The sequence below is a fragment of the Rattus norvegicus genome, chromosome X (genome assembly GCF_036323735.1).
Source record: "Rattus norvegicus strain BN/NHsdMcwi chromosome X, GRCr8, whole genome shotgun sequence".
In the NCBI taxonomy this organism is placed as follows: Eukaryota; Metazoa; Chordata; class Mammalia; order Rodentia; family Muridae; genus Rattus; species Rattus norvegicus.
The window spans coordinates 17,936,901-17,960,152 of NC_086039.1; the positions used below are offsets into that span (position 1 = coordinate 17,936,901).

General features: G+C 40.0%; 1 protein-coding gene and 1 pseudogene across 2 annotated transcripts in view; one reads left to right on the forward strand and one right to left on the reverse strand.

The window, feature by feature from the left end:
* Window positions 1–23,252, forward strand: part of Clcn5 (chloride voltage-gated channel 5) — a 154,585-nt gene that overhangs the window by 79,641 nt on the left and 51,692 nt on the right. For both annotated transcript variants that reach the window (NM_001414393.1, XM_039099512.2), the window contains one exon: window positions 15,994–16,140. In NM_001414393.1, coding sequence (NP_001401322.1) covers window positions 15,994–16,140 — 147 coding nt within the window. The remainder of the gene's footprint in view (window positions 1–15,993; window positions 16,141–23,252) is intronic.
* On the reverse strand, window positions 3,723–3,825 carry LOC120099515 (small nucleolar RNA SNORA40; annotated as a pseudogene).

A 23,252-nucleotide genomic window follows, 5' to 3' on the forward strand; every position in this document is an offset into this window, starting at 1 on the left:
CTTCTAAGTCTGTGTGATCTGGCTGGATACAGACAAACTTTTAATCCTAAGAGATAGAGGCAAGCAGATCTCTTGAGTTCAAGGCCAGCCTGCTATAGAGCAAGTTTCAGGTAAAGAAAAGTTTAGGTACATGCCTTTAATCCCAGCAGCACTCAGGAGACAGAGGCATGCAGTTCTCTGAGTTCTAGTAGAGTCAGTTCTGGTCAGTTAGTTGAGTTCAGTGCAATGGAGTTCAGAGCCAGTTGTGAGGCAGTGCAATGGAATTGGAAGTCATTTTTGAGGCAGTGTAGTGGAGTTAAGTTGATAGCAGTTGAGTTGGTGACATTTCAGTTCTGGAGTTCCGAGGCAGCTTACCAGGACAGTTTGATGGACAGGTTGCAGAGAGAACAAGCTAGAGACAGGGAAAGACAGAATGAGTTACAGAGTAAGAAGGAGCCAGAAGATAGAACAGATTGCTAGAGGTAATTTGAAGCTTGGCAGAGCAATTAAGTCAAAAGCTGAGAGAAGGGAGTTTGAATCTGTCAGTTTGGAGAGGAGTTTGAGCGAGAATAGCTGAGTTGAACCAGCCAGCCACAGTTCAGAAAGAGATAGAGAAGGTGAACTATTCAGCAATAAGTCTCTGAGACAACAATTACGTCAGGTGGATAAAAGATACTTTTACAGGCTATAATAAACATCTAGATACAGAACTGTTAAGAGTGTGTTTTTATTATGTTTGAAATGTCCATACAACCAATAGTGATGGTCTTTCCTCCCTTTATTTTTAAGATACAGTCTTGCTATGTAGCTTAGTCTGACCTTGAACTTCCTATGTAATCTAGGTTAGCCTTAATGATCCTTTTGCTTTACCTTTCTGGGATTGCATGTGCCACCATATCCAGCATTCATTTTGTCTTTGGTATTAGTGACTGTAATGGCTATTCCTGGTTGTCACCTTGACTACATCTGGAATGAACTACAATCCAGAATTAGAGGGCTCACCTGTGATCCAGATCTTGAGGCTGGCAGACACAAGTTTCTGACCTGGATTGTGGCATGGAGATCTTGAGGCACAGTCGCCATGAAAAGCTTAGGCCCAGGCAAGGTGGTATGTGCCTTTAATCCCAGGAGACTGAGGCAAGGAGATCTCTGAGTTCAAAGTCAGCCTGGGACAAAGCAAGTCTCAGATCCAGGCATGGTGGTACACACCTCTACTCTGGGCCACACCTTCTGCTAGAGACCTACATAAGGACATAGGAAGAAGGAAGATGCGCTCTTTGCCTGCTTGCATTTACTTGTGAGCACGTCTGTTGGAATCTGCTTGTATAGAAGACCAGCTGAGACAACTAGTCTTGAGGGACTGAGCAACTACTAGATCCTTGGACTTCCCCTTCACCGCTGACTCTTGTTGGGGAGTTGGACTACAGACTGTAAGTCATCACAACAAATTCCCTTAATGTAGACATTCCATAAGTCCTGTGACTCTAGAGAACCCTGACTAATACAGTGATTTTTAGCTTTTTTGTTGGTGACCTGACTAGTTTAATAAACTTGTTATTCTTCTTTTTACTTTGTTGACTTTTCCGTTGATTTCTGCGTTACTCAGCTTCCCGTTACTGTGACAATATATCAGTGAGACATCAACTGGGAGGAAGATGTGTTTGCTTTGGTTCATATTTCAGAGATTTCAGTCCATAGTTGGCTAGGTCCACTGCTTTTTGAGGCCAAGAAAGGTAGAACATAGAACAAACCTGTTCCTCCCATGATGGCGGGGAAGCAGAGAAAGCAAGGAAAGCCAGGTACTAGATATATGCTTGCGTGGGATAGTCTCAGTGGATAGAGTGCATGCCTCACATGCGAGATGGCCGGGGTTTAATGCTCAACAGTGAAAATAAATGGTGTATTCTTCCCGTACATGGAGTAAAGTATGTCCACCTCCTATGGTTTCTCTACTGCCTCTCAGTAATGCCATCAAAATATGAATTCGTCGATGGGTTAATCTGTTTATAAGGTCAGAGTCTCACAGTCCTATCACAGTGTCGAAGCTCCACCCCTGAAGCCTACTGCTTTGGGAGTCAGACTTTCAACAATAAGCTTGGGGATGCCTTTAGATGCAAATACTCATTCCTCGTCCCCTTCTCTATTTCTGCTCTACTCAGTCAGTATGTTCTAGTTTTCTAAAGTAGAAATGCGATTGATTTTAGATACTTTAGCTTTGATTTGATTCATCTATCTAGTGTTAACTTTCGTTTTACCACATCCCACCTTCTCTTTTTCTTCTTTCCATCTCTTTCTTTGGATTTTCTATACTTTGACTTTGATATATTTACATACAGGATTTTTTTTTTTGGTCAGGTAGGGGCATTTATCCTCTTCACTGTATTTTGAGCTTTCTGGACTTTATATTTGCATTGATCATTAGTTTTATGGAATTCTTGCCCATTAACGTGTGTGTGTGTGTGTGTGTGTGTGTGTGTGTGTGTGTGTGTTTGCCCATGTACACATGTAGAGGCCAGAGGAGGACATAGATATCATATTCTATCACTCTGCACCTTACTCCTTTCAGACAGGGATCTCTCACTGAGCCTGAAGCTTGCCAATTCGGCTAGGGAGGCTGGGCAGCATACTCTAAGGATATGCTTGTCTCTGCCTCCCTGTGCTGGGGTGGCAGACATACACAGCCATGTGTAGCTTTTTCGCATGGATGGTGGAGATGTGAATTCAGGTCTTCATGCTTGCTACAAGCACTTTTACCCACTGAACCCTTTCCCCAGTTTAGGTCATTAATACATCATACATTTCTTCTGTTCTTAATACCCCCCCCAAATCCTCCCAGTGTGCCTTCCCTACTTATAATACCACAGTTCATGGATAACCTGAGTTTTAAAGGTGTTAATTTTTAAAGCCTACTTATGCTTTGCTTTGCTGTGTCCAGTCCACTCATGAACCTGTCTAACGAGTTTTAATTTCTCTTACAATGTTTTTTCTGTCTAGCATTTCCTTTTCTTAAAAAGTCAATACATTTTTATTTAAGGAATTTCACATGTAATTCCTTTGCTGTCCAACAATGTCACTGAAGTTCTAGGTTTTCTTTTTTTTTTTTTTCTTTTCTTTTTTTTTTTTTTTTTCGGAGCTGGGGACCGAACCCAGGGCCTTGCCCTTGCTAGGCAAGTTCTCTACCACTGAGCTAAATCCCCAACCCCCAGTTCTAGGTTTTCTAAGACCCTTTCTTTAAGTCCCTTTGAAGGACTTGATGCTTTATCTAGTTGTGCCTATAGTTCTTTGATTCTTTTATCTCTCCATGAATTAAAGATGCACAAATGACAACTTCAGAGTTCTCTATTAGAGATATTTGGAAATAATGTCTTTAAATAATTGACTTTCAGGATAATTTTTAAGATAGATTTGCCTCTCATTTTCTGACATCCCATATATCTCTCTTAAGACTTGAATTGAGAACATACTCATTCTGATCAGACTCAGAATACAATGGATCTGTGAATAGAAAGACTATGGCAGTGCCACACGGAAACAAGCATCCTTTCACAATGAGACAGGCCTCTTTAACTCCTGACTTCATCCTGGAAACAAGCTGCTTTAACACTTGAATTCTTTTCTGTATCATATTCCTTCTTTTTTTTTTTTTTTTTTTTGGTTCTTTTTTTCGGAGCTGGGGACCGAACCCAGGGCCTTGCGCTTCCTAGGTAAGCGCTCTACCACTGAGCTAAATCCCCAGCCCCTATCATATTCCTTCTTATGTGTATCAAAATTCATGCTCAACAATGGATTCTGGGTTGCAGGGAAGGATTTATTTATTTACCAAAATACTTATATAATTTTTGAAATTATAATTATAACATTTCCCTTCCCTTTCCTTCCTCCGAATCCTCCCTATCTATGGGTATAAAAACAAAATTTAGAGTATAGTTAGAGATTATTCTGATTTATATAGTGGTGGTTGTAGGTTCTCGCCAGGATCTAAGACCTCACTAACCTTGGGGAATTGCTTAGGTTTCCAGTAACAGGCATGGTTTCCCTCTTGTGGAGAGGGTCTTACGTCAAAGTAGACAGCTGCTGGTTACCACAAACACATGTAAGCTGTTGCTACACTCTTAAGGTTAGTGTACCATTGTGATCATTGTTCTGGTGTCACAGGCAGTTAGGCCTGTTCATTTCTTTCCTCCTGTGGAAACTTGCTTGACCATTTAGTCATTTAGTACATTCATTGCAGCTCTATTCACAATAGCTAGGGAATGGAACCAACCTAGATATTTCATTAACAGATGAGGAGATAAGAAAAATGCGCCACATACGCACAATGGAGTATGCTGAGAAAAAATGAGATCATGAGATTGGAAGGTAAATGAATAGAACTGGAAAAGATTAGACTGAGTGAGGTAACTCTGGCTCAGAAAGACAAACGTTGTATGTTTACTCTCAATATAGATCTAGCTTTAAATCTTTTGCATGTTTAACTTAAAAACCAAGCAGAAGCCAAGAAGTTTAAAGGGGGCCTTTTAGAGGCTAGAACATGATAAGGGAGGGAGGATGGTAGATTTTAGGTAAAATAAAAACAGGGACATGGGATACTCAAGGGTGCAAAGGCTTAAGTAGGCAGAAAGGAATGAATACTGGGGATGGTGGAGGGTGAGGGTAGAGGACTAACCCAAAGAATGGGTTATAAACCCTGTCTGGAAGCTTACTATCTTACAGCTCAATTAAAAATTGCTTGGAAAACAGTAGAATACATGTGAAATGACAGAAAATGACTATGTTGAGATAAAAGGATTAAGTAGGGATGGAAGAGGGGAAGGAGGTGAAGTAGTGGGGAGCTTACCTAAAATGAACAGTTATGAAAAAGCCTTGCGGAAGCCCACCAAGCTAATTTCAGCATTTGACTTAGAAAAGAAAGTTCGAACAGAATTACTCTGTTTGGATGAACAGCACTGCTTCCAGAAACAATGATATTAATTGAACATTTCAATCCAAGGCAGGGGATATGTGTGAGTTATATGCTTTTCATGTCTGGGATAAATATGATATTCCATGTTCTTTTAGAATTTGTTGTATGTAAAATACTTTACTTTTTAAAGACATGATCTTACTCTGTAGCCCAAGCTGCACCAGAACTCACTATGAAGCCAAGACTGGCCTTGAATTTCCATTGACCCTTCTGCCAGTCAGAACGGCACACACTTGTAACACTAGCTACTTAGGAGGCTGAACCAGGAGGATCATGAGTTCCAGGCCAGCCTGATCTACGTATTGAGTTCTGGGTCTGTCTAGACTACATAGCAAGACCCTATCTCAAGCAAAGCGAAATTATAGTAGAACTAAAATAACACAAACTAGATGCTTTTCTTCTTGCTGCACTTCGACTTTTTAATGCGTTGACCGTGTGATGTTAAGAAGAAGAAGATACCATTCTTTCTGCTCCATCCTTTACTTTGTTCCTTGAGTCTTGGAGGGGTTGGTATTAATGTCCTTTTGGGGAAAAAACCTCATCTATACCTTATTGTCATGCACCTTGGACAGTCTTGCATCCCAGTATTCATTACCATTTGTTGGGAAGAGAAAGTTCCTCTGATTAGGACTGAGAGTAGCACTTGTTTGTGGATGTATAGGTATTTAGAAAGCAGCTCGGCGAGATGTTCATTTAGCCAAACAGCAGTAATAATTTCCCCCATAGGGTATAAAACCTCCTCAGCCAGGGGTGATTAACTGTATTTTTAACCAGGCATGAGTTCCCTTTGGGAGAACAGGTTGAGAATCAAGCAGAGAGTGCTTGGTTGCCCCGAACAGTTATTCTTCTATTGCACAACTTTACACGTTTTGCCTGGTAGGTTGGTATTGTAGCTCCTAGGGTCCTCATCTGGTAAGACCATTTATGTCTTTCTCCCCATCAGTTTGCATTGAAGCATCTGGGATGATGAGAGCTGGCCAGCATAGAGGAAACTCCCCACACAGTTACAATTTGATTTCTCTGTATTATAAGCAAGGTCTATTGTGTCTTCAGCAATGAGTCTTAGCAACTAGGTCTGATGGGCAACCGAAAGGTATGGTAATAACGTGTACTGTGTTGGGAGCCTCTGTCATCTCCTTGACTAACAGCTTATGGGGAGATACTCCATACCCTGGATTAGAAGTTGTTGTTGTTGTTGTTGCTGTTGTTGTTGTTACTATCTCATGGCTATTAGAGATAGCATTATTCAGCCATGCGTAATGGCTGTCACCCCTTATAGTTTTTAGATGACTTTCCAACTAGTAGGTTTTTATTAGCTATTGGACACTCTTGAGGTATCTCTTTGGGAGGTGATAGAATCTTTGGGTATATGTTAAGGAGGACATAGCTGCCTCATTTGATAGATTGCTTTTTAGCTCTTTGAAGAACTTCTTTACTGATTTCTACAATGGCTGCAATAATTTGCCCTCTTCTCAGTAAATCAGGCTTCATATTTTTCCATATCTTCTCCAGCAGTTTTCATTATTTGATTTCTTTATAATAGCCATTCTGACTGGATATGAGATTCAACCTCAACGAAATTTTCATGTGCATTTCCATTATGGCTAATGAGGAATATTTAAAAAACTTGATTTACCAGTTGCATTTCTTACTTTAAGAATTATTTGCATAGATCCATGCCCCAGTTTTCTTTTGTCTGTTTTCTTGATGATTAGGTTTTGGAGTTCTTTGTATATTAAAGAGATTGATCCTGTGCTGTTGTATAACCGAGAAAGACAGGAACTCTTGTACCTGAGGATAAACTCCTGACCCTTCTACCTTACTTTCCTAAAGTGCTAGGACTACAGGCATCTAATTACAGGCTTGCCGTCCTGTATTAAATGGGAGACCCTCTACATGGACTATTTTCAAAATTTTAGCCTGGGATGAAAGTAAATTAAAAATCTATTCTTGACATCTGCTTGAGGTTCTGTTTCACTTTCCCTTTTTGAAACTGGGTCTTGCTGTATCGTCCAAACTTGTCCCAAGCTTGGTGGGATCCTTAGGACCCAGACTCCCAAGAACTGGGATTATAGACATATTCTACCACACCCAAATGAATTTGACCTTTTTATCTCTTTAAGAACTCTTGTTGACATGTTGGCATTCTTCTTTGTAAGACTTTATTCTGCCTTACAATATCATCATTCCATCCTGTCGGAGAAGGCACAGCTGCTGGAGTAAGCCTTCAGCTTCCCACACTGTGTCCGCCAGATAACTGTGTAGGCATTCTTTACTGGGAATCCAGTCTTGCATTCCTGAACTAAATCCCTGTTAGATAGGGCAGCCAAGTCTTTCAACAAGATTTGATATGCAGTTTGTAAAAGTGCATTTAGGAATTTTATATAGAGATGTCAAAGTGAAAAGCATTTAAAAATGTAGCAGCATCTGTGTCAGGGCCTTGTTCTTGGCCTTCTAGATGCCTCATTGTCACATTTACTTTATTTTTGCTTTTTGAGATTGGATCACACCACACTTGCCTCCAACCCAGTACCCTCTCCCCTTACTTAGCCTCAGTTTTGGTGGTATAGGCACGTGAGACTACCCTCAGGCCATTTGTCACACCTTTGAATGTCTGTATGACCGAACCTTGGTTGCTTTATCTGAACTACTTGGAGATAAACTAAAACTGAAGAAAAGCTAGTCTTCTAAGAGAAGGGAGCATAATGTTAAAGCCACTTTAAGTAAATTATCTCTTGCTTATTTATCTGTTGGGAATGATCCAAATGATATAGACCCAGGTTGTCAGTATTTGCTTCATTTCACAATGGCCTCTGGCTGATGCCACTTCTTTCTCCGTCTTATCAATTCTTGTCCAAGTATGGCTTTTCCCAGCTTAGCTCTTTCTCTATGTCAATAGATTTTTACAGTGCAGTATGTGGGTTCCTGAGACCTTTGGGGGGCAACCTACAAAGTTAAAAGTATTTTCATGTTAGTGTTTAGACATTACTTGTCCCTTTAACTCAGACATACACTGGTATATTCTAGAGGTTAATTTATGTTTGGGAAAATGCATATTTTACAAAACATGGTAAGGTATTGGGTTGAGTATGAATGTATCTTATTTACTTAATTTTCATTTATTTGTTTATTGAGGCAGGGTCTCCAAATCTGGTCTGTAACTCACTGTGTAGCTCAGGGTGGCCTCAGAATTATAGCAATCGTCTTGCCTCAGGTTTCTGACTACTGGGATAAGAGCTGTGAACCATCACACCCAGCTTTTTATGGTTTAAATAACTGAATAAATGTATGTTTAAACATGTCTCAGTTCTTGCTCTAAGTACCATAATTACCTATAGATACCTAATCCATATAAATAAAGCCTTGGTAGAGGACAAGCCTCCAATAAAGACGACACAGTGAGGAGCGGCACAGTGATTTTCGCCTGGGGAGTTTAAGCATCTGAAATAAGCATGTTACATGGCATCTCAGAGATTAATATCAGATATCACAGCTCATTTCTGTTTCCCAATATAAGAAATCGGAGTATAAGCTGGAGGGTTTTTGAGCCTTCTGTTTGTGACAGGCACTGAAGAACAGAGGTTTTATGGAAACCTGTTCTAGAAAGATATTGGAGTTTGGAGGATATTTGCCCCCCCCCCGCCCTCCCCCCACCGGGCCTGTTCTTTCTCATCTCTGGCTTTGAATAGAGTGGGCAGATAGCAGATAGTTTTTTTTTTTTTTTGTCTGTGCTGTGATTACTTTTCCTATTACAGTTAGGGCTATTTTCAGATTTCATTTTAAGTAATTGCATTATTTCAAATCAATGTAATGTATGCAATACCTGTTTGCCTGTGTCATACTTGAAGAGACACCATGGCCAAGACCACTTATGGAAGAAAGAGTTTAATGGGGCTCCTGATTTTAGAGGATTTCAGATTGTGTGTGTGTGCTGTTGGCTCACTCACATATTGGCATATATATATATATGTATATATATAATAAGTTAGTTGTTAGGAGAATATTAACTTATTTGAACCAACAGTAAACCAGGATGGCAGGGATACCATTATGGTAGGGAACATGGCAGCGGGCAGGCAGGCATGATGCTGGAGCAGTGGCTGAGAGTATAGATTCTTAAAACAAGCAAGAGGCATAGAGAAAGGCAGAGATAACTGTCAGCAGTGTGGGCTTCTGAAACGCTAAAGCCAGCCCTTAGTGACAAACCTGCTCCAATAAGGCCAGACCTCTTAATCCTTCACAAACAGTTCCACCACCGGGGGACCAAACAACAAAATACAGGATTCTAGGGGCCTTTCTAATTTAAACCATCACACCCCACTTCTCTACTCACAGTCTCTGGTTTCCATATTTGAAATATCAAGCACCTGTAGTTACTCAGAATGTCATTCACAGGCCAATAATTATTTTACTGGAACAAAAAATGAGGACTGGGAAATCCATTGCTTCTCTTCGCATGTTAGTCCTGAAATACATAGTGCACTCAGTATTTTTATTTAAGGGATTGTGTGTGTGTGCTGTTGGCTCACTCACATATTGGCATATATATATGTATATATATAATAAGTTAGTTGTTAGGAGAATATTAACTTATTTGAACCAACAGTAAACCAGGATGGCAGAAAGTCATACCACAAACTAACACCACCCTATCCACACCCACCAGCTGGCTCTTGTTTTGGTCCAGTTCAAATTCTGGGAAGGTGTAGTTCTTCCCTTTTCTCTCTTCCTCCTTTTAAAAAATTAATTACTTAATTTTTTATGGTTTTAATATGCTTTAATTATAACTATTTCCCCCTTCCCTTTCCTCACTCCAAATACTCTCATATATCCCCTTTATTCTTTTGTCAAATTCATGTTCTCTCTTCATTAATTATTTTACATACATATATGCATATGTATATACCTATTCCAAAAATACACAAATTCAATATTAAATTTTACCATCAATGTTTTCAATTCTCCAAACAAAAGACAGAGTCTGATTGAATGAATTAAGAGACAAAAGCTGCCTTTCTCTTCGAACTAAATCACCAGCATCGAAACTAGAAGTAGTAAAGGGTTTTCCTGGCTGGTTCTACCTCTCTCCTTTGTATCATACAGCTTCCACGTTTGGTGCCTAAAATAATATTTTTATCATTTTTCTTGGTGGAAACCATAGTGCCTGTATGTGGCCACCCGAGTCCTCCAGTTTCTCACAGATAGCTTACCTGTATTCTAGTTAAGAGTAAATGTTAGGCTGACATGTACCTCCAAGGCTTGCCTCACTTTATGTCTGTGAAATAACCTCTCTCCTCCATGAAGCCTTTAGCTTCTTACCTTCCCTCCATTCTCCACATGCCAACTGTATTCTTAGTCCGGCAGTCCAGCACAGCCGGTGTGTCATTTAAGGCTTTCCCCCTCCTACATCATAAATTCCTTGACAGTTACTGACAGAGTCATAAACTCCTTTCATATCCCCAGTTCCCTTCCCTGTTAGTGCTAGATTTGTTAAGTGTCAGCCATATTCATGTGCCGATGAGCTGTTAACCCTCCCTCCTCAGCTGCAGTAAACATTTATTGAACACCTATTCCGAGACAGCATGAAATTGCTAGAACAACATAAATGGAGACACGGACTAAAGTGAAAGACTTGCAGTCAATATGGGAGTCTGAACAAAGGGAGCATTGAAGGAGAAGCCTGTTGGAGCTGCTCTTAGATGGATTCAAGAGATGGATTCGATAGCCCTCCACCAGACTGAAAAGAAATGGGGATGGGGCTAGACAGGATTCCATATAACACAGCTGGCTTTTGTAAAGACACAGAGGCATAAAGGACAGTTATTTCTTCCATATCTATGGAGAACTGGTTTCAGAACTCCTGCCAGGATTCTTTATTTATATGAAATGGCATATGGTACTTAGATACAACATATTTACATCTTTCTTAATGTATTTTCAGTCTTCTCTACATTATTTGTAAATTTAGTGAAATTATAATTTTCGCTAGAAATCTGTGAATTATTAGTAACATGCAAATGCTATGAAATAATACTAAATTTAGGTAATAACAAGTAGTAAAAGCCTGTCATTTCATCACTATAGAACTGATTTAAAAGTATTTTTGATCTGTAGTTGGTTGAATTGGCAGATACGTCACTCAGAAGTACAGAGAGCCAACCTGATATGGCTGTTTGTAGGAGCAATAGTGGGCATATGTCGGTTCTGCTACATCAATTAACAACCATATAGCACTCTCCACACTTTACTTCTCCTTAGCCTTCTATAGCTTAACACGTTCTACCCACAACCACAGTATTAGATGGGAGAATGACGAAATCAGTTCCCCACTTAGGTTATTCCTGGGATGCTCCAAATTCTGGCTGACTTCTGGCTTTTAGCCATTTGTAGGTTTGATTTAGTTCAGATGTACCTTTATTGGACTGAAACATCATAATTAAGTCACAAGGTAGTACGGCTTGGAGTTCTACTACATATGAGTCCAAATATCAACTTTAAAATATTATTGATTGATTGTGTGTAGGGTTGACCACTTTGTATTGGATAACCAACAGACTCGGTGGTTTATATTTCTATATTTGTACATCTATGTATATATGTTATGATAATCCTTGGCTTGAAGTTCTACTACACATGAGTTCAACTGTTAACTTTAAAAATATTACTCACTGTTTGTGTAGAAGGTTGACCACTTTGTATTAGATAAACAACAGACTCAGTAGGTTTTATCTACATATCTGTACATTTTTCTCTATATATGTTATAATAATAATAAAAAGAAAATTTGAGAGAGAGTGAGGGGGTATGGGAGGGGGTGGAAGATGGAAAGAAAATAGGGAGTTAATTGTATTTTAATTAAAATATGTTAAAATACAAGCAAAAACTTTTATTTGTTTGTTTGTTTATTTAATGGTTCTGGAGCTTGAACCTAGAACCTCACTCATGATATGCAAGTACTATACCAATGAGATATATTCTCCTGCCTTCTAACACATTTTCTTCTGAGACACCCTTCACTCAGTTTTCCAGTGTGGCCTTGAATTTCCTCTGTCGTCCATACAGGCTTTGCCTTTGCAAACCTACTGTTTTCTTTATAACTAGGATTATAGGCTTGAACCACCTGATCCAATTCAAATGTCAGCTTTAAAGAATTTTGTTTATTCATTCCAATGCTTGATTTTTTTCTTTTGAACATCTTTATATCTGCCACGTAACTGTAAATGCTATATCAAAATGAATCCGCCACAGGCAAATACCACGTTGACCTTTCCTGATGGTATTTATTGCCTGTGTTGAACTCCTCGCTCGTCTGTTTAGCTGAGGGCTGCTGCTTTCAGTGGCCCGTCCTTCTATGCATTGACGAAGGAAACACTTCATAATCTAAACATGCAAACAAATGGCCGCCTCAGGAACCGTTTACTCCTAGGTAGCTCACTTTAGCTGCATTGTTCCACGTCCGTGCGTTCGGTACAGGAAAGAATCTGTAAGGTTCCTATGGGGGGAACCAGCTACTCCTTTATTGGGTCTTCTGTGTTATTTTGTTCTAACAAATTCCCAGCACAGTAGGAACACACATTTGAGACTCTGAGTGCAGGTGCATTCCAAAGCCAAACAAATTATTTCTGGACTACCCATACCTTCTTTCCACGATTTATGTGGTTAATAGAGTGGCTGGAACTGGGTACTTTAAATCACGTTCTGTATGAAACATAACCACAGGGAAACATGCAAGGAAAGGATTCTGTCACGTGCCACATTCTTTGGCTTTTGTTCAAAGGTATCCACTGTATTTGTCTCCCAGGCATTTAATACCCCCCTTTCCTCTCTCTCTCTCTCTCTCTCTCTCTCTCTCTCTCTCTCTCTCTCTCTCTCTCTCTCTCTCTCCCTTCCTTCCTTCCTTCCTTCCTTCCTTCCTTCCTTCTTCTTTCTTTCTTTCTTCATTGTTTGAGACTGAGTTTCATGTATCTCATACTGGTTTTGATTTCTACAACCTTCTGCCTGTTCCTAAGTGGTGGAATTAATGACTTGCACTACCATGCCTGGTTTCATTTAATAAATTTAAATTGAGAGAGAAATTAAGTTATACTACTTTGTTAGTCCACTTTTTTCATTAACTAAAACAGAATTTGTTTCCAGTTGGAAGTTTTAGAAACCTAGAAAACCCTACTAATTGAAATTGAGGGTTTTTTTTTTAGGTTCATTGAAAATATCAAGTCCTAGAATCAGATAGCCATTAATTATGAATATTGATAACACTTCCATTTCAAAGGAACATTGGTGTCTGTGTGGGAGAAGGGCAAGAATTGTGACTTCTTTGGATTTTATGATTTGCGTAATAATTTAATATTTTTGCTACTGTTCTGTTTTTTATTTTTTCAGTTTTGTTGAGTTTGAAGTGGCAGGAGAGAGTTGTGTGAAATTCTCATGAACTTAGGAATGGGCTTGAGGAAGAGGTGAATCAGGTTTTAGATAAAGATTTGATAGTCTATAATATCCTATCAAAATTCTCCAGAGTGATAGAGCATGGTGGTACACGCCTATATTCACTACTTGTGAGACAGAGGAAGGATAATTACAGGCTCAAGGCCAGAGTGGGCTACATAGTGAGAACTTTATTAAAAAACAACACAAAACCAGAAATGCTTGGGACCAGAAATTTCAGATTTTTGAAATATTTGTGTATGTAATAAGATATCTCTGAGCTATGACTCAAGTCTAAATGTGACACTAATTTTCATTTTATATACAGCTTTTACATAGTTCGGAGATCATTTTATACAATATTTTAGTACTCATCAGATTGACTGCAACTTATCAGAGGAGACCAGATGTGGGATTTCCATCTCTGGTATCTTGTTGGAACTCAAAATATTTCAGATTTTGAAGCATTTCACATGTAAGATTTTGGTATAAGAGACAGTCCGTGTACAGTAGGTTTCCTTAAAGAATAACTAATGTCATTGAAATTCAGGCTGGGACTTTTTTATCTCAGTCAGAAGGAAACTGAGGTCTAGTTTAAAGTACAGGGGTCACTTATTTTCTGTTTTGAAAGTTTGTTGTTTCTAGAGGAAACCTATGTATGTAGGTGGCCTAGGCTATGGAATCAAGCCCAAGTGATGTGAGAAGGGGTGTGACCTGGGCTGTAGGAGACTGCACACATATGCATGCAACAATAGTTAAGGAAAAGGGAGGACATGGATTTGAAGGAGAGCAAGGTGGAGACAGCATGAAGAAGTTTATACTGAACAAATTTTGAGCAATTTGAGCACAAAAATGACAGCAATTGATAAGGACACGCTGGTCAGAAGAGTATTCTACTTCTATGCAAATACATAATGATTAAATTAAATATTTTGTACAAAAGAGTTTATTAGTGCCAAAATATCACATCAGAAAATAATAACTGTTACAAACTGACATTCTGTTGTTGTAACACTTACTAAACAGAGGCAGGAAGATCTAGGAGTTCAAGGTTATCTTCGGCTTTCTAGTAAGTTTGCCCTAAGAGCTTACATAGGAGATTGCCTACAGACCAGTTGTGACGTAATCTTCACAACTGTCAAATTCATGAACCTCAGGGAAAGGCCAAGGAAGTATCCCAAGAAGCCATCGCATATGCTACCTTCTGGCACTCTTCAGGATGTTTGTCGGTTTCTTTTCCACAGACCAGCCTGGAAATCATAGCAGTCCTGCTTTCCCATCCTCCCAAATATTGAGATGAACCATTTCATTTGGGTTATTTTTTCCTAAGTTTGAAACCCTCCAAAGGTTATTGGAAAATTACAGAAATGTAAGAGAATTGGTAATTAATAAAGAAATATTTGTTTGAAGAAATCTACTAAAGTCAAATTTAGAGCAAATGTAGAAAACACACAGGTATCAGAGAAAACCCATAGCTAGGTGTTGTCCACTTAGTCATAACATGTGTAAGGTCCTGCATTTGATCTTTAATATTACCCCCCAACTCCCCCCCACTCAATACTAATGGAGTCAAAGGTTCAATTCAGCATTTCCAGAAGGGCAGCTGTGTTCTTGAGGAACGGAACCAATAGAATGAATATTTGTATATAACTGGGATTTATTAGATTGGCTTACAGGATAAAGTCTGAATAGTTTAATAATGGCTGTCTCAAATCTGACAGTCTGAGAAGCCTAAGCTGGATGTCTTAGCGATCCCACTCTGGCATTGAAGGCCCGGGGAATTCTGGGAAAGCTACTGGTCGTCAGCCTGTGTTGGATCTCTAAGAAGCTGATTCCGGTGTTCTCGAAGGAATGTAGTAGTTGCAGCACCAGCATAGGTGAACTTGTCTGCAACAGTGAATGCGAAGAGGCAAACTTCAAGTTTCCTTCTTCCTCGTCCTTATGTGGGCTGCTACCAGAGGGTGCCACCCACTTTTAAGGTGGGTCTTCCCACTTCAAATCATCTCATCAAGAAAATCCCTCGCAGAAGTGCCCAGAGGCTTGCCTTTAAGTTGATTCCAGATCCAGTCGAGTTGACACCCAAGATTAACAATGGTTAATGATGTGATGACAGGGAATGTGACGGTTATAAGAGGGAAAAAACATCATGATTTAAGCCATTACCCTTAGTTGTAGTCATTATAACTTTACATTTTTACATTTTCTTTTATCTGTATGCACGTTTTGTTTGCATGCATGTACATGTATCACAGCAATGCACAGGTGAGGAGATGGCATTGGCTTCCCGGAATTAAAACTACAATGCCTGTGCACTACCATGGGAGTGCAGAAAAACTATCCTCTGCAAAGCATGAATGTTCTTAACCACTGAGCCATCTGTCCAGACCTCATTGTTGTACATTGTATGCATTTACCTGTATTGTGTGTCCCTCTCTGCTGCTAATAAGATACACAGTAGTAATTTTCTGCATGGTGTGAGCACCTTGAGAAATAACAAGCTTTGCAGGCGAAACAAGCCCTGAAACTGGCGATTTTACCATGCAATTATGTGTGTTTACCACAATGAAGAAGTGCACTGGGCAGGGGCTAATTGTTCATTGTTATAAGGCCATACTTTTCTTTCTACACAGGAGCCATGGATAACAGAGGCTTTCATCAGGGGAGTTTCAGTAGCTTCCAGAGCAGCTCCAGTGATGAAGACTTGATGGACATCCCAGGGACTGCTATGGACTTCTCTATGAGAGATGATGTGCCACCTTTAGATCGGGAAATAGAAGGTACCTCTATTGCTACTTCTAAAGCTATTTTTAATTTGTATACAGTAGGCACACAGCCTTGCAACTTTTAATACATTCTTGTATCCAACACCACCAACAGGATATAGAATTGTCTTGACCCATAGAAAAATTCTTTCTTGCTATTCCTTTGCTCTTAGACCTCTGCCATTCCTGGTCCTTGATACCGCTGGTCTTTTCCCTGCCATAGTAGTTTCTTTTCCCTTTACGGAGATCATATTAATGAAATCTGTATTATTTTACTTTATGTGGAGACGTGTAGGGAAGGCGGGGCACACATGGGCCGTGGTGTGTACCTGGAGGATAACTTAAGGAGTCAGTTCCTTTCTTACATTATATAGGTTCTATGGATAAAATTCCATTGCCCACAGTATCATCTTCCTAGTTCTCTGGCTTGTGTCCTCTTTTTAAGACTAAATTCTTTTACTCAGCTCAGTGCCTTGAAGGTTTATCATATTCTTGCTCCATGCATACCCAGGAGTGGAAGCCCTGAGTCACAATGTAAATGTGTTTGATGTTCAAAGAAAATGCCAAAATAATGTTCAAAGTGCTTATGAAATTTTGTGTCTTAACTAGCTCTATATGAGCGATCTGCGTGTTCTACATCTTTGGCAGCTCTTGTTATTCAGTAATGTTTATTTTCATTTTCCTAAAAAGTGTGGATCATTATCTCATGATTTCATTTTTCTTAATGGCCAAGGATGTTAAATAGCATATCATATGCTTCTTGGCCAGCATTATAGATCCTCCTTGGTGAAGTAGGTGCTCAAATCTTACATTTTTATTAATGTCTACTTTTTATAATTTTACTTTTCATTAACAGGAAATTATCAGCAAAGTTAGGTACGTTTCAGTGGTATTTGCTTGCCTACTTACATTGTCATTTCTATAGCTGTATACAGTGCCATGGTTTGACTGTGCTGTTTTTCACGTAACTACACCTTGTAGTTACTCACAACTTTTGTTGTTATACACAATGCTACAGTGAACAACCATAGGATGAGTCTGTGTGTCTGGGTTCGTGTGTGTTAGTTACTTATCCATAGCCATGACAAAACACTATAATCAGTGAAATTTATAAGAACATGTTTAGTTGGCTTACAGTTTCCGAAAGGTAGAGTCCATGGTGGTGGAACAAAGGCATGGTGGTAGCAACAGCCGAGAGCTCTCATCGCTGAGGAGAGACAGACAGACAGACAGAGACACAGACAGACAGAGACACAGAGAGAGAGACAGACAATGAATTGATAGTATTGTTGAGATCTTGAAGAAGCCTATCTCCTGTGACACACCTCCCCAGATAAGGTCATAGAACCTCTGAATCCTTCCCAGTAAGTTTGACAAATTGGGGACCAAGCATTTAAAAACCTGAGTCTATGGGGGCTATTCTCATTCAAAGCACCACTGTGTATATGTGTATCTTTTAAGCATATGAGAGCATTTTTATAACATGGATACATGACTATTAATTTCTTCTACTAAATTATCATCTTTCATCTTTATTTATCATAATTTTCATCTTTACAATGTGAATAATTTTTATTATTACTTTTCTTTTTTCTTTTTCGAATCTCACAAGGTCTCACCTTGGCTCTCTGGTTGACCTGAAACTTGCTCTGTAGAGCAGGTTGGCCTTGAACTCAATAGATCTCTGGCTTTTGAGTACTAGAATTGAAGGTGTGCACTATAATCTCTGGCATGTATTATTTCAAATTTCAATTTTAATTAATGAATGTGAACATAGTGTCTTGTATTTGGTAATCAGTTTAGCTTTTTTTCCTGAAAGCTTTCTGTTCACTGATGTTCTTGTTTGAGCCCTTCAAATATCACTAATTTTTTCTCTAATATTGTTTGCTCTATTTTTCCATTTTAGTTTTCTTTTTCTTTCTCTCCCTCCCTTGCTCCCTCACCCCATGTCTCCCTCCCTCCCCCCTACCATTCTCCCTTCCTCCCTTTCTCTCCTTCCTTCTTATTTGAGACAGAACCTCATTCTTTGGCCCAGAGAGGCCTGGAACTTACTATGTAATGCAGGCTAACGTCTAACTTGAGGCCTCCCCAGTGTTTATCATAGCTATGCACTGTGCCCAGCTGGTTTTTCTTTTCAAACATTTTATTTTGAAGATTGGCCTTAAATTTATGATGCAGATAAAATTGACCTTGAATTAGTGATCTTTGTACTTTCATATCTGGAATCCTATGGGGATATAGGTGTGGGCCATCATGCCCACCTCAACTTCTTTTTTTTTTAAAGCTGCAAGAACTTTAAAAAATCTTTTTTAGTGACACTTGTGTTTCTTGTTGCACTTAGGACCAGGGCCTAGGAGTTTGATGCTAACTAACCATGACAACATAATGAGGTCCTATTTTAAAAGAAACTCTGTGTGTATCATTATTATTATATGATAACCATTTATGCTATAATCTATTATAGTTTATGCTTACAAGAAAAATTATTTCATGCTTGTGTCTGTGAAAAGAATCAGATTTTACAGAAAAGTATATTTGAGTCTAACTTGGTGAACTGATGAGTTTTACTGGTTTATAGGACTATAGGTGAGGGGTTACTTACAGGAGTAAAAATGACTCAGTGACAACTGTGTTAGTAAAGCCCACCCCAGCATGGGTCGTGGCTCATGAAAGCTGGAGCTCCCTGCACAACTTGTAGGCAGCTCAACAGATTGGGAGTGGATTTTTGGGGTAACTCTGTTGGTCTGAACTTTTGGGCAGCTTGGCTAGTCTCTACCTCTTCAAGGATGCTTAACTGCTTTCCACCTCTTCTAGGTGGCTTTACTGGACTTTGCCTCTTCCAAGTGACCTGGTTGGTCTCTGCCTTTTCCAGTGCTGCTTCTGACGAGGCAGCTTGGCTAGTCTGGTTTTCTAGGCAGATCAGCTTATGTGAAAGCATCTCTGGAGTCCTTGTACTTTACATGTGCTTGGGAAGGGAGAGACCTAGATTTTCTAGTTCGTTTGGGGGCATCCTTGAAGCTCATGAGTTGAGCTCAAGGAACTTCTTTGCAGGATGAAGTGTTTTTCCTTCCTTTACGATGGTAGTTCTCAACCTGTGGGTCACGACCCCTTTGGGTATGGAACTACCCTCTTACCAGGGTATCAGCCACCCGGCATATCAGATATTTATATTATGATTCATAGCAGTAGCAATGTTACACTTACAAAGTAGGAAGAAAATAATTTTAGGGTTGGGGTGAGTACCACCACACCATGAAGAACTGTCTTATAGGTTTGCAACATTAGGATGGTTGAAAACTGCTGTCTTAGACTATCTTGTTGTTTCACCTTCTCATAAATATCCTGTGTCTTAACAAGATTCCCTCCAAAACTGAAGGGTTTGGTCTTGGAGGAAACTGTTACACAACAGCAGGGCCATGGAGAACTATTTGGTAGGAAGAAGAAGATTACGAACAGAGAGCATACTTTTGTAGAGGTGTCAACAGGCAAACTGTACCAAGGGCTAAGAAGACTGAGGTGAGCCAAAATACTTAAGGCACAGGCTCGACTGTTGTGCTGGTTAGCTTTTATTGTCAACTTAACATACTCTAGAGCCACCTGGGAAGAGAGAACCTCAGATGGAGAATTGCCCAGTCAGATGGCCGGTAATCATAGCCGTGAGGAATTCTCTTAACTATTGATGTGAGAGAGCCTAGCCACTGTGGGTAGCACTATCCTTATATAAGACAGCTAGCTGAGAGAGGGAGGACAGGGAGATCAGAAGAGGGTGTTAGATCCTCTGGAGCTGGAGTAATAATATACGGCTATGAGCCTCCTCGTGTGCGCTAGGAGTCAAACCTGGGTCTTTCTGGAAGAATACATATCTTAATCACTGAGCCATCTCCCCAAACACAAGTAGAGTTGTTTTTAAAGATGTATAGTTTTGCTTTATTTGGTTGAGAAAGAGTCTCATACAGTTGGAGAGGCATGGAGGTGCACACCTTTAATCCCGCTCTCAAGAGGCAGAGATTGGCAGCTTTTTGAGTTCAAGGACAGCCTTGTCTACTGAGTTAGTTTCAGGACAGCCAGGGTTACACAGAGGAACTCTGTCTCAAAAAAAAAAAAGTCTTATATAGTCAAGGCTGGTCTCAGGCTCACTGTGCAGCTGAGACATGTGCCAAGGCACCTGACATTTTGAATATATTTTCAATCCTCATTTCACTAATGGAGTCTATAGCAATAAGAGTGTGTGGATGTGGAAATCCTGTAGAATACCTATTATATAGTTAATTACCCATTATGGCAGGCGCTGGGGTGGGTGGAAATAAACCAAATAATAGATGGTAAGTTGAGAATGATACTTTGTCTAGTACTGAGTACTAGGCTCTCATATATGATGAACAAGCATGTTACCACCAGGATACATGCCAAAGTCTCCCTTTTTACTTTTTATAGTAATAATGTACCCCTGTCGTACATTTACTCTGGAGGCTATAAGGCAGGAAGATCAAGAATTCAAGGTCAGCCATGGAATTACACTTACTAAGTCAAATGGGCATAGGAGTATTACATATAACTGTAATCCCAGCACTCAGCTAGTTATGGCAGTAACTGGTTTTAGTTGCTAAACTGAGACCTCAGTATATGCCCTCTGGCCAAACCAAATATCACCTATGAGACTAGTAAAAACAGTTGCTTCTGGCATTCACTCCAAGTCCTTTCATGTGTCCGTTCTGCTGGCAGTACATAACCAGGGTAAATCACTGCTCGTTATGGCAGTGGCATGGACTAGAGGCCAACTCTGAGTTTTGACGTTGCCTATGACCGTGCAATGTTTTTAAATAAGTCGTCCTCCATCACTCTGCAGTGGACTCTTAGCAGCCTTACTGCCCGCAGTTCATGCAGATCTCTCACTAAGAGGCTTCCTTTCATGAGACACATGCAAAAGTTAGTCCACTTCCCATATGTTCTGTAGTGATGCTTTGCTTTCCAAGTGTTTTTTCCTTCTTTGATGTCTTCACATAGGATTTCCTAGTAAAGAAACCACTAATAGATGAAAAGGCCAGAAAGTCATTGAAACATGGTAGTGAAATTATGCAGAAAATGCCATCTTTTCTACTGGGCATGGAAAGTAAGTTGCACAGAACTTGAAAATTAGTAAAAATGGTTCTTGTTTTCCAGATGGCTGTGTAGGACTTGATTTATGAAGAATGAATGAATCAGCTATGCATAGCAAAGCTAAACACATCCAAGGTAGTTTATGAATTCGGAAAACAAAACAAAAACAAAACACTCAGGGCAAAGGAAGTGGAAAAAGAGTTGAGTTACAGGAAAACATTTGGAGCTGTTCTTGTCTGTTCTCACTTGCCTGGGCAAGGCCAGCAGTTCGTTCGTTCATTCATTCATTCGTTTGTTCATTCATTCGTTCATTCATTCGTTCGTTCGTTCATTCATCCGCCCATCAGTATGTATGCAGTGCTCATCCACATAAGAGGTTGTTAGTATTGGGCAGTCTAACAAGGCTACTGAACTACAGAACGGAACCTGTCTTCTGAGGTCTGCGCCTCCCAGGGTGAGGTGGGTGGGTGGATGGTGCCACTTAGAGCAGCAGGGGGCACAGCAGGTATAAGGAAGTCTATCTAGCTAGAAGTCTACATGGCATAACATTATGGCCACTCGGGGATCTTATCTTGTAGCCAAAGCACCAACAAATGACTTAAAAGCAGAGGAGAGATATCAGATTTGAGTCTTGGAAAATTGATAGTGCAGAGGGCAGATTAAGGGCAACTCTGGAGATGGTGAAAGTTTTACTGCTTAAATTCTAGGCAAAAGATCAGAAGGCCTGAATGAAGGCAGCAGGAACCATGAGGACGGGATAGTGGGTTCTGGAGAAATTGCAGAAGAGACATTAAAAGGCATGATGGCCCTGGGGTGAAATAGACAAAAGGTAGACTGTTCTCCCTTACTTGCGACTGAGTCTCAGTGTAACTTCCTACTGTGTCAGAGCAGAGAATGAACATAGGTGATAGAACAAAAGGCTTCGCAGGAATTGAAATCCACCAAGGAGACTACAAAGCAGTTCTCTTCATTTTTCCAAACTGTAAAGAACTCATGGTTTCCCTTCAAGGAGAAATGCAACAAACCTTGGGCTCTAGTTCCCAGTGAAACCTACCTTCATCACCTCCATCCGGGCCTGGAATCCAAGCACTCAGGACAGATGAGAGTAGTAGGTTCTAGACTAGCCTGTGATTCGTGAGAAGACTGTCTGAAAAAGCAACCCTCAGTTGGGCTTCTCCCCCAGCTATGTGACCTGGCCAAATGTGTGAAATCTCTTAAACAGATGTTCTGGGGAAATGGGTGGTTAGGCCTGAGAAAAGTACCATGGGGCCACAAACCACATGAGCTTTAAACAGTAAATGTTTTGGTTTGGTAGTTGTGATACAGGGTCTGACTTTGAAGCCCAGGTTGTGCTGGTACTTACTATGTGCTGTAGGCTGCCCTCAAACCCAGTGTATCCCCCTGCCTAAGTTGTGGGCTATAAGTTTAAGCTACCAGGCCAGGTTTTGTGGATGCATATGATGATATCCACAGGCTTAAAGCTGCCTTTACTTTACTTTCGAGGAAAATGGGGAGATTTCAGACTCCGTATCCATTAGTGTTTTACCCATCTCTCATGTTTATTAAAGTTTATATTAAACTCAGATTTACTTAGTGTTTACCTCACTTACACAGAGGTATCATTTTGTCCCCTTAGGCCCCACTTAGTTGTGACATGTCCTTTTGTTTTTCTTGTTTTCAGTGACCTTAACAGTTCTGAGCACTAGTAAGGTATTTTACAGAATGCCCGTCCATTTGAAACTTACCTGATGTTTTCTCCTGACTAGGCTATGGTCGGGGCCTTGGGAGATGAAAATCACTAAGATCAAGTGACCCATCAACGTGACATACTTGTTGATGGTAACTTTGATCACATGCCTGATTTAGTTTTCCTTCTTTTCCACACTGTACTCCTCAGAAAGGAGGGTGAAGCCCTTACCTAGGAGCAGAGGAATTACGTCCCCCACCTCCTTGAGACTATACATGGGAGCTTTGTCTACTCTCCCATTCTTTTACTCCATCATTTGTATTGTTCTATGCTTGAGGTTCTA